The sequence below is a fragment of the Lepidothrix coronata genome, unplaced genomic scaffold, assembly GCF_001604755.1.
Source record: "Lepidothrix coronata isolate B3197 unplaced genomic scaffold, Lepidothrix_coronata-1.0 Scaffold10, whole genome shotgun sequence".
Lineage (NCBI taxonomy): Eukaryota > Metazoa > Chordata > Aves > Passeriformes > Pipridae > Lepidothrix > Lepidothrix coronata.
In genome coordinates, this window is record NW_016690190.1 from 9,072,079 (window position 1) to 9,083,698 (window position 11,620).

Below are 11,620 nucleotides of genomic sequence, written 5' to 3' on the forward strand. Positions count from 1 at the left end.
AAGTCTTCTCCAGGCTGAACAATCCCAGCTCTCTCAGCCTTTCCTCACAGAACAATAACCCAAGCTTGACTTCAATCAGATGGGATAAATAACACCAGTATTAATGCACACTGTATCTCAGATGGTGTATATTTGTTCACATACTTCAAAGTAGTCTAAAGAGAGTAGAGTTGTTCATTATTTTAACTGTTTGAGTTAAAATTCTAGTAATACTCTTCATATGAGTTAAGAACATCTTCAAAAAAGTTTCACAGGTTTCTTTGACCTTGCTACAAGCAACCAACAAATTAAAAGCAGGATGGCTTCACCAAAGAAGGGGGGAAAAAAACCAGCCATACTGGCCATCAGTTAGAACAGTACAATCCTCAGAAAGAGAAGACACTGTGAACTGAAAAAACCCAAACATAATTAATCCCAAAAATCACACACAATCTTAAGCAAGGCAGTTATTTAAATGGTGAATATTTTTAAAAGCAGCAATAACCATTACAGCCTACATTATTTAATACCTGACATGAGTGAAATAAGTCTTTGTCTGGCCTCATTTGATGCCCTTGGAGTACGAATTCGGTCTATCCACTGGTATTCTGGGTCTTCGTTAACTACAAGTTCTTCCACAAATCCATGAATTATTACTGCTCTGTAACACTTAGGAATAGATGTAGCTGTTAAAAAATATATATAAAAGATGTAAGACATAAGTCTATGAGCCAAGAATTACAAGAAAAAATAAAATTACATAGAAAAAGGGATGTGAACGATTCCAGAAAGTTATCCACGTGATTTTCTGTGAAAATGTGGATGTGCCCAAGTAGCTTTGTTCTGGGAGACCCTGGAACACCAGTAAGATAACTGTCCAGTGCATCAGTTACAACATGTACCATTATGAAACCTTTTCACTTTGTGTCTCTTTAACAAGATATAGACCCAAAATAACACTATGTATGTATTCACAGACATTGAAATGGAACTTAAATAAATAAATTAAAAAAAAAATCAGTTATTTACGTTGTTTTGAAGTATGGACAGTAAAAATGTATTAAAAACAAAAAGCAAACCAAACAATTCTATGCATTTTCTACTGGCTTCAATGCAATCTTCACTGAGCTTATGCAACAATCTGGCGATACAAGGGAGACTGACAGAACAGGTAAAGAAAGAAAAATGGGGGAGAGGGGAGAGAGTTTCTGTTCCAATAAACTTTTTTTTCTCTACTTACTGCAAAAGAATTTGACTCCACAGGATGACTGCCTAAATCTGTTTAAGTCATTGAAGAGATCTACTTTCACCACCACGTTGATCTCCCCACGTATACCTATCAATAAAAAGCCATGAGATATCAGAAGCTGTATCAGTACAAAACTATCCCTATCAATTATTCCCTATTTTCAGCAATTAATGCAGTTTCTATTACCACTGAGTCAGTTTTTCTGCAAAGAATGTACTATAATGAACTGGCAGGTCAGGTGTCAACTCCAGCCTGGGCCAGGGGAGTGGGAAGACCTGTCCTTGCCTCTCAAATCAGCTGCAGAGGTGCCAATCAAGAGGAAGTTTCTAGTTCTGCTAAGCCTTTGAGGCTGAAATGATGTAAACAACAGTCCTCAAACACCTGCCATACCAGACAGGGCTTTAGGAGAAAGATGGGATTGGGAAATAGAGGCCACCAGCCTCCTGGTGCTGCAATGGCCCCACTGCTGCAGGGGGCACGTGCACGTCCTCTTTCTGCTGAACTTTCAAAATTGCAGTAAAGCCACTCCCTAAAGTTCAACCAAGCGAGAAAAAATTATGGTTCTTTCTAGAACCCCAGAATGGCACATTAATTGTTTGCTAAATACCTTAACTGTGAGGAGAAATATACAAAAAATAAGGTATTACAGACCTTTTAGAGAGATCTTAGTTTTCGGCCACAATTAAATCTTACTAATAATGGAATATTTCCTAACACACAGCCGTTCATTTTTGACTTGTTTTACTTTCCTATTTTGAGCTCTTTCTTCTTTCTCCCCACCCAGTAACAAAAACACTTCACATATTATAGGTTCTGACATATTGAGGACTAAACTTCTTGATGAGTCTGATCTCTAGTGTCTTCAGAAGCCTTTATCACATAATTATATGACACAAGCAACAGCATTAGATTCGTTGTTCGACTTAGATACTACTGCAATAAAGTCAGCAAGATCTAATTCCAAAATTCCAAGAGACAGAAGCCTTCAGTTACTGTAACTGCCTCAGGTTCATATATTTTCACAGTTAATCACGTTGAGGTGCAAAAAAAAAAAAAATTAATAGGAATTTAAGAACATTATTTCTTTTTTTTTTAAGGAAGCATCAATTACTGTTTACCAAGAGAAAAGATAATTGGAATCTAGTACTATGAGCATGAACATATACTGATTCCAATTCCACTTAAATAAAAAAAAAAAAGATGTGAAATGCCAACAGATCTAGAAAAACGTAGAGAAATATAACTCTCTCTGACTTACAAGTTGTACACATCCTGAGACAAGTGTTCACCTAATTTAGCTTCAAAAGAAAATGTATGATAGGAAAACGTGCACCGAACAAAAGGATAAATAAGAAAAACATATGCAGTATTTCTCAAAAAGTCTTTAATATAACTTTTAAATATAAAAAATACTTTGCATCAGTTATGATGCCCATCTAGTAAACACCACAAACAATTTCACAACAGTGATTTATAATTAGCTTTTAACCCAGTTAGATGACTTAATTCACACTGAATAATGAACAAAGAGAGTAATAAGGGCAACCACATAAATGTCCTGTACTCAAGCAGCAAGCTAAATGGTATAAACTGACTTTTGTCTTTCCAAGACAAAAGCTGTTTCATTAAAATCAAAAGCAAAAATGTCATTAACTTCATTTTCTCATACCTCCAAGACATTCTCATGAAATCTACCTAGCACTGAGAGCACTCACTGCTGTGCTGGGAAAAGGAATTTCATCCTGTTGAAGATATGTCACATCCTGTCCCTTGATCTCAAGTGAAGTTTATCCCAAATCCCAGGAAGGCACACCCCAAATAACTTCAGCAAAATGATATTCACTTACTAAACACGTGGTAACTGGAAAAGTATGTTTGGGTCTTTTTTTTTTTAAATGTTATTTTTGCAGTAACTACTTTAAATACCAAGTGAAGGGTTTTTTTCCACTTGTCACAAGCCCTGTGGAAGGCGTTCTGCCAAGCACTAATCTGGACTCCTATGCCAGAAATCTTCTCATGCCAGAAATAAGGGGGGAAAAAAAAAGCCAGGAAAGTAGCTTTCCAGCTCCCAAAGCTAAAATTATTACAAATTTCTTTGTAATGTTCTACAGAAAGGAAGATTACAAGAAGGAGATTACATCTCACACAGGACTGTTTTAAATTAGCAAATCTTACCATGAATAGTATCATAAATTGGAAACCATCCCGAAATAACTGTAGCTGCTTCACTATAGAGCAAAGGATCAATATCTATGTACACTTTGCCAATGGCATCATTGGCACTGTAGGTGTCATGATCAAGAACTGTGATCTGGAGAGGCTCATCCTGTAGCTCTTCATCATCTACCTGGAAACAAATATTAACATGGAATCTGAGTATTTAAAAAAAGTGCAGGGAAAGACTGCTGAAAAACAAACACAGAAGAGGGGAGAGTTAGTTATGAACAGTGACCTGGCAGAGATAAATGTGGAATTTCAGTTTCCTGGAGCTAAACAACACATTCACTTATTTCGATTTTACCCTTCAGAGACTGGTGAGATCCTGGAAACAGAGAGTTATCACTGGGAGAAGAACAAAAAAATGCAAGATTATGGTGATTATATATATCAAAATTCCACTCTCTAGATTGTCTCCACCTATCTCCCCAATACACACTTTGAAATTTAAAAAATAAAAAAATTAAAATTTAAGATCAAATATCCCAGACAACTATTATACCCTGATGTTATGATTAGTGGTGCTTTCACCACTGGTGAGTGGCTTAAAAGAAGACATTTTAAGACATTTTAAGACATTTTAAACTGCTGTAAAAATCCAGTAATTTCAGACAGGTAATTTCCCAAATAAGTGCAATAATCCACCTGCAGATACCTTGACTATTTTTTAGGACAAAGACAGACCTTGTACAACTTTTTGTGCTGGATGTTACAAACCAAGAACCAGGTTTGCTGAATGCAATGGGATGACTCATGTAAGTGTTTGCAGAATTGTAACATGTAGCCTTGTAAAAAAGATTAAACTACACACATGTGCACACACTTAGGATGTCTTAAGCAGTTAAGTGCTTTTCCACTCTCTGAAATGTGGGATTCTTTTTTTTTTATTATTTTCTCAGTGTTGCTGTTTGTCTCTTGTCTTTCCCATATCCATTTTTCCATGCAAAAGGACGAATTTTGAGACATCTGTTATTGTCAGAAAAACTCTTTCTGCATGCAGAGAAGGAGTTCTCTTTCTGCCTTCCCCACAAAACTGAGCCCAGGAACTGAAAGATGAAAAAAAGGAAAACTGACTGAATTTCAACACCACAGTACTACTTTCTTAATCAACATGTGCTGCTGATTAAGAGATGCTCTTAATCATGCATTCCATGTTGATTAATAATCTATTCATCCTTACTATTTTATATTTGCTCTAAAATGTTTTAAAAATTATCAGCTACTACATCACTTGCATGTATTTACAACCATGTTCATCCTGTGATATTATCTGAGAACACTGTAAATGAACCATTACGTATATTCAAATGTTTTATCAATTAATTTATTCTAAATACCTTTTTATTTTTTTATTTAATAAATAAAATGTAGTAAAAAAAACCAAAAAAGAACATGTAAATGCTTGTTCAGGGCACAGTGTCAAAGGACATCAACAAATTAGATCCTGGAAAGCAACAAGCAATTACAGGAAAAAGCAGAGTGCCCTCATTATTACATAAGGAAACGGGAAGAGAAAGTGTCCAGTAATTGTTGTCCAAGCTCTTTATTCTGTAATCTTCTCACAGGAATTTTCCATTTTCTTCTTTGTCAAGTGCATCATCCATGCAACCCAAGGTAACATTTCAAATACTAATTAACTTTCCTTACCCCAAATTTTAAAAAAATACAAGAATACCTGTACCCAGATCTGAAAGCCCAATCCATGCTATTTTTCCCCCCCACTTTCACCTCACCCTTGTCTTCTCTGGTATTACCCAGAACAACATTTGAGTTGGATCCAAGCTGGCAAGCTTTTATCTTCACAAACACTCCTAAAAAGCCAACGAGACACCTTTAGCAAACAAGGTATAACTGCAGATGGGATTGCTGAAAAGGCTTTGTGTGTATTTAGGTAGAAACACACTTCAGTGCTCAAAACTCATTTTCTGCCTGAAATGCAATTATTTCATTAAGGGCATCTAAGCCAGAGTGTCTATATAGATAGAGGCAAACTCTTAAAAAATACTTACTTCAAATTTGAACCACTCAGAATTCCACTGAGGATTAAGTGATTTGGGATACACATCTGTCTTAAATGTTGTATTTCCAAATTTCACCTAGAATACAAACATTCAATTATCAATAATAAATACTAATAAGTAAATTCACCGACTCATTAAAGCTACACACGCAAATGATTTCAAATACATATTTCAGTAATTTCAACAAATCATAATCTTTTCACTGAGTGGCTTTTTAAATTGATTTATATATATCAGTCTCCATCAACCAAGGACACTTCCAACCAATCTCACTCTCATAATATCCAAATTGGTTTTTTTCCTCCTCAATCACTTGAAAGGCAAAAATATTGCTTATATTGGCTACTCAAAGTCACTTGGTATACTCTCCTTGCCCTCTGTTTAGAAATATTGTAAGGAAAAATTATCTAAACATTGACAGCTTATGGCCTATTACTCGTTTCTCTAAGATTTCTGATTCGGCTTAACAGAAAATTGATTAAAAAATATAAAAACAACCTGGGAGTGTGACACATACAGAGAGAACACTACTAAAAATTAAGTGTTCTCCATATTTCTATTTATTAATGCACCTTCAACCACATAATTGCCTATTTCAGGAGTCTCCATCTGGTCTCCACGGGCGTCTCTTTCAGGCTGACCCAGTTTGGGTTTGGCAGCGGGTTTTTTTTGTTTTTTTTAATGAAACTGAATTTCTGTGATGTTCCATACATCCAAAAAACCACACAGCACCACGTAAGAGCCTTTATTTCACTGCAGCTTCCATTCCAAACCATTTATAAACATTTGTAGTTCTCTGAAGGTTGCCCCTCAAAAAAATTAGTACTTCAAGTCATACCAAGTATCTGATGGTACTTACAAGTACCCAAAGTTATGTTTTTGAATTCATTTGAGATTCTTATGGAAATAAAGAGTGTGCTGATATAAAAGAAATGCTGCATTTAAAGACAGTTTGGGATTTTGAACTGTTGTCTTCTTTTAAAAGTCTAAATGATTTTGGAGACTAAATTTAGGCCTAGATTTGAAAACTGTATAGTAATTTTTGTAATGTTTTTGCTCCAGACAGTATTAAATAAACACTTCATCTATTTCAATAATATGTTGATTATTTTGCAAAGGTGCATAACCTGACTCTGAAGAGATTCTGCACTTGCTTAAGTACACACAGTTAATTTAGAAAGCATAAATCACCAACTATGAGTTCACACTTAGCTCTGTATAAATCACTCTACATACATCAGCTGGAGTAGTATGAAAGCACGGGACTAAACCTTAGCATACAAAATCCTCTGGTTATCCCAAAGTGGGTGGATGCAGCCTGTGTGCCCTCAGAGAAGGGACAGCACAGCCCTGTGGAATGTGTACCCACACAAAGTGATACTGGCACTGGCTTTAACAGAGCCACCAGTTAAACACCAGTTCTGTTCCAGAAGCTGCCAAGACAGAGCAGTCCCGAGCTCCACCCAACCCGTTTTAACACGTTATCTAGGGAGTAAATTAGCTCCCCTGGAGCCCCAGGCTGTTATAACTGAATTTCTCCAGTACTATAGCTAGTTCATTAAAGCTTGTAAAGATAATCAAGCACCACACTGCTGTTTGCTGTACAAAGTTAGAAGCACATTTATGGAAGAAATTGTCACAGAATCACAGAATATTCTGAGTTGGAAGGGACCATCAGCAATCATGGTGCTCATTGTCTCCTGATCAGACATGCTGGTGAAGTCCTTATTTGGCACAACCTGAGCCAAGCAAGAGCTTTCACAGCTTTTCTCATTTTCTTTTCTAATTCTAGGTTTATATTGCACTATTTAACAAGGAAGTTAAAGGCTAGTGATCAACCAGAACCTTAACATCTGCTTTTCATTCTTGCTTGAGGAAAAACATGTTGAAAAGATTTTCAACAATCTCACACAGAAAAATAAAACAATAGTTTCAAGGTCAATTTATTTTGAAATAAATCTCACCTGCTGCATTGCCCACTCCACATGAGGAAAGGATAGTTACTCCACACGTGGGAAGGGCCATTCCCACACTATTCCTAAACAACAGTCCTAAAAGCACGGCCCCCATCTATGTATTTCTTTACCCTTATTTGTGCCCAGATGTTCCTGGAACTGCATATTAACCCAGCTAAGCAAACTGATCTTACTGAAAAATTTTATTTTCCTTTTTTGCTAAGCTAGTATTTAACTAGATGAATTTCAAAATTTACTTTGCTACACAACTACACAGAGAGTGAGGTTGGGAACAGATAACCCACATGGGAGGAGAACTATTTCCCCTAAGTCAGCATAAAAACAGACCAAGTGAAACTCAGAGAACTGTATTTCTTATCCCTGTTTTCCCTGTCTCCTAGTAGCACACATCAGAGTTGTAATTTTAAATTGGATTAAAAGGCAGCCTACAAGAGAAGCCTTTCTAAATTAAAAGCTGACTGATGAAACAGCTGACAAAACACTGAAAAATTAAGTTAAACGATTGTCATTCATGTAATAAAGTAGAATAGTGTACTCCTTCAGCTCCACTTGAAAGCACATGAGAAATACATTTTCACTTTACTACCAACTTAGTGTCCCACTAAGCAATGGCATTAGTGTCTAATGTCAACCAAATTTTTAAGCACCAAACAAAATCAGGACTTATATACTCAAAATCTATTTTGATATTAATATTATCAGACCTTTCAATTTATTCTAGAAAGACATTCTGCCTTCCTACCTTTAATTTCAGTATTGTGCCAACCTCAATCACTGTTTGTGGTACCAGCATGCATTTTCACTGCACACCATTTTTAAACACCTCTTTGCTTTTTCTGAGAGTATGATTCCTGAATCTATGGAATGCCTCTGAAATGTTCTAAGTTATTTATATTGGAAATAATGAACCAAAAAACATAAGGATCATGTAAGAGAAATAACAGCAATCACAGAATGGTTGGGGTCGGAAGGCACCTTAAAGATCATGTCGTTCCCACCTCCCTGCCATGGGCAGGGATGCCACCCACTGGATCAGGTTGCTCAGAGCCCCATCCAACCCGGCCTTGGACACTTCCACTTATTTTGCACATCAACTTTTTTTTACAACCCCTTTCTGAAAAACCACCCTACATATTGCCCGTTAACTACATGATCGTAAAGAAGGTTGAAGTTAGATGCTTCGGGTTCAGTGAAGTGATTTGAACGTGCAAATAATGTTAAATATTTGTTGATTAAAAACCCTCTTCGAAAACATTTTACTATTTCAGACATTTTAAATCTTCAAATTTTTCAAACGTTTTTAAATTTTAAACGGAAACACGAACACTGGCCTTAAAAGCAAAGTCTCTACAACCGCTCATATATTCAGTGATACAAACGATTTAAAGATGCTTTTATTACTTCTCCATCCTCCTTACAACGCATCTGTCTAATCACAGAATCAACGAGGCTGGAGAAGATCTCTGGGACCACCGAGTCCAACCCACGACCGAACACCAGCAGACCATGGCACCAGGACCGTGGCACCGGGTGCCACGTCCAGTCTTTCCCCGAACACCTCCAGGGACCGTGACTCCACCACCTCCCCGGGCAGCCCATTCCAATGCCTAATCACCCCCTTCCGTGACTAAATTCCTACTGATGTCCAACGCCAAGGCTGTGCCCTCCCGTCCCGCCGCTGGTTCCCCGGCACAGCGGGGGCGCGGAGCGGGCCCGGCAGGTGCCTCCAGCGCGCGGGCCCTGCGCGCCCGCCCTCCCCCTCCGCCGCCACAAACCTCCACGAAGGCGTCGGTCAGGTCGCTGGCGCGGTCCATCACCGGCAAATGGCGCCCTGCCACGATCTTGACCTTCAGCTTCCCCGGCATCTTCTCGCCCCCCCTCGCCCTCCTCCTCCTCCTCCTCCTCCCGCGGGCTGCAGGGACGGCGCGACCGCGCCTGTGCCATGGACCGCCGCGCGCCCCGGCTGCGCATGCGCGGCGCTCCAGCCGCCGCTCCGCCCACGGAGCGGGAGCGGGATGGTGGCGGCGTCAGCGACCTCTGGGGATCGTCCGACCCCGCCGCCAGGGCAGGGTCACCGCGAGCAAGTGGCACAGGAACAAGGGGGTTTGGAATGGCCCCACAGAGGGAGACTCCACGCCCTCCCTCGGGCAGCCTGTGCCAGGGCTCTGCCACTTTCAGTGGAAAGCTGCTCTTCCTCACGTTGGGGTGGAACTTCTTGTGGTTTAGTTTATGGCCATGGCTTCTCTCGTCCTGTCGCTGGGCAGCGTCGTTTTGGCACCTGCCTTTGAGATATCTACGTGCATTGATGCGATCCCCTCTCAGTCTTCTCCGGACTAAACATGCCCAGCTCCCGCAATCCATCCTCACTAGAGAGATGCTCCAGACCTCTTATCATCGCCGTGGACTCCACTGGACCCTCTCCAGCAGCCCCTTTTCCCTCTTGCGCTGAGGAGCCCAGACCCGCACACAGCACTCCAGATGTGCCTCACCAGGTCATAGTAGAGGGGCAGGATCACCTCCCTCGACCTGCTGGCCGTGCTCTTCCCAATGCACCCCTGGATCCCATGGGCTCTCCTAGCATCAAGGGCACTCTGGCGAGTCACTGTCAACTTGTCATCCACCGAGGCTGCCAGAGCTGCTCTCCAGCAGATCAGCCCCCAGGCTGTGCTGAGACTCGGGGTTATCCCTCCCTAGGAGCAGGACCTGCCCTTGCCCTTCTTGGACGCCCCCGGGGTCGCTCCTGCCAGGCTCCAACATGGCGGCCGCGGCCTCGGACACGCCGCTGGCAATCGAGCGCCGACTCCTCGATGGGTCCCGCGCTGTAGCGCTGCGGCGGCGCCCAGGGTAGGCGGCGGGCTTGAGTGCCGAGTGATCGATGCTCGGGAGTTGCCGTCCCGGTCAATCCAACTGCTGTCGGGACCGCATCCCGCATGCCGGATTGCGGCCGCTGAGCAGCCTCGGGACTGCTCTGCCTTCCCCGAGGAAGGAGCTGCTGCAGCCTCGGGACTGCTCTGCCTTCCCCGAGGAAGGAGCTGCTGCAGCCTCGGGACTGCTCCGCTGCTGCAACCTCTGCCTCCAGCCTTCCGAGGAAGGAGCCGGTGCACCCTAGGGATGCTCTGCCTTCCCCGAGGAAGGAGCCGGTGCACCCCAGGGATGCTCTGCCTTCCCCGAGGAAGGAGCCGGTGCACCCCAGGGATGCTCTGCCTTCCCCGAGGAAGGAGCCGGTGCACCCCAGGGATGCTCTGCCTTCCCCGAGGAAGGAGCCGGTGCACCCCAGGGATGCTCTGCCTTCCCCGAGGAAGGAGCCGGTGCACCCCAGGGATGCTCTGCCTTCCCCGAGGAAGGAGCCGGTGAAGCCTCGGGGATGAGGGCTCCTTAAAAGGGAGACCTGGAGCACACTTGCATCCCCAGGCACCTGGTGGGAGAGTCCTGCAAAGAGTTTCAATGCAACCCTCCCCCCCTGTGGCTTTAGCTTTGTCTTTTTAATCAAAAGACAAATATTTACAGTGTTTGAAGGATTATGAATAGATTAGATGGAATTTAGTTATCAGAAATAGGATTTGATATGGTTCCTGTAGCCAGGTTTTGACTTTCTGATGCCTGAAAAAGCTCTTTGTTTGGGAAATAGTACCATGGAAGCTCGGGACAAAGCAAAGGAGCGGGGCCAGGAGTTGGATCAGGCATGGTCCTACAGGTGGGAGTACGGAACCAGGATATGTGAGAACCTGTGGGACACGAGTTGTGCCACTGGAGTGGTCAGGAGCAGGAACATAAAAGAACCCTTGTGTTTTGGTTAAGCAGTCTCCAGGTGTTGAGCCAAAAAGTAGATCTGCTCGGATTATTTTCCCTTCTTTCTAATCTTACAAAAAGACTAAATAATCTTATGGGTTGGAATATGATACATAAACCACATGACTGGAATGCAGCAGTGTGGGGCATAGCAAATTAATGTACAGAAGATCTTAGGCTATCTGTCCTCCAACTTGCTGCAGTTAGCCTCACTGACACAGCACTTCCTCTCTTTAGCTTGTTTTGAAGTTGTCTTTGGAACAGTCCATACTGCTGCTAGTATTCATTGTATCCAAGAAAACTGTAAACAGGTGTGTTTTTTCCTCATCCATCCTTGTTCAAGTGGAATACTGTAACGGGAACAGCCCAGTGGACCTGGGGGTGCTGCA

The 11,620-nt window shown here is 41.7% G+C and overlaps 1 protein-coding gene across 10 annotated transcripts in view; it reads right to left on the reverse strand.

The window, feature by feature from the left end:
• The window catches only part of C2CD5 (C2 calcium dependent domain containing 5), a 66,127-nt gene extending 56,765 nt beyond the window's left edge, over window positions 1-9,362 (reverse strand). For 3 of the 10 annotated variants that reach the window (XM_017804783.1, XM_017804784.1, XM_017804788.1), the window contains exons 1-5: window positions 9,218-9,361; window positions 5,455-5,541; window positions 3,404-3,575; window positions 1,220-1,315; window positions 510-665 (exon numbers count right to left, since the gene is read on the reverse strand). In XM_017804783.1, the coding sequence (XP_017660272.1) occupies window positions 510-665; window positions 1,220-1,315; window positions 3,404-3,575; window positions 5,455-5,541; window positions 9,218-9,307 (601 nt within the window). In that variant the 5' untranslated portion in view covers window positions 9,308-9,361. Of the gene's footprint in view, window positions 1-509; window positions 666-1,219; window positions 1,316-3,403; window positions 3,576-5,454; window positions 5,542-9,217 lie in introns of all 10 variants that reach the window. The other 7 variants (XM_017804787.1, XM_017804792.1, XM_017804790.1 and 4 more) reach the window with 5 other exon arrangements.
• Between the last annotated feature and the right edge of the window lie 2,258 nt (window positions 9,363-11,620).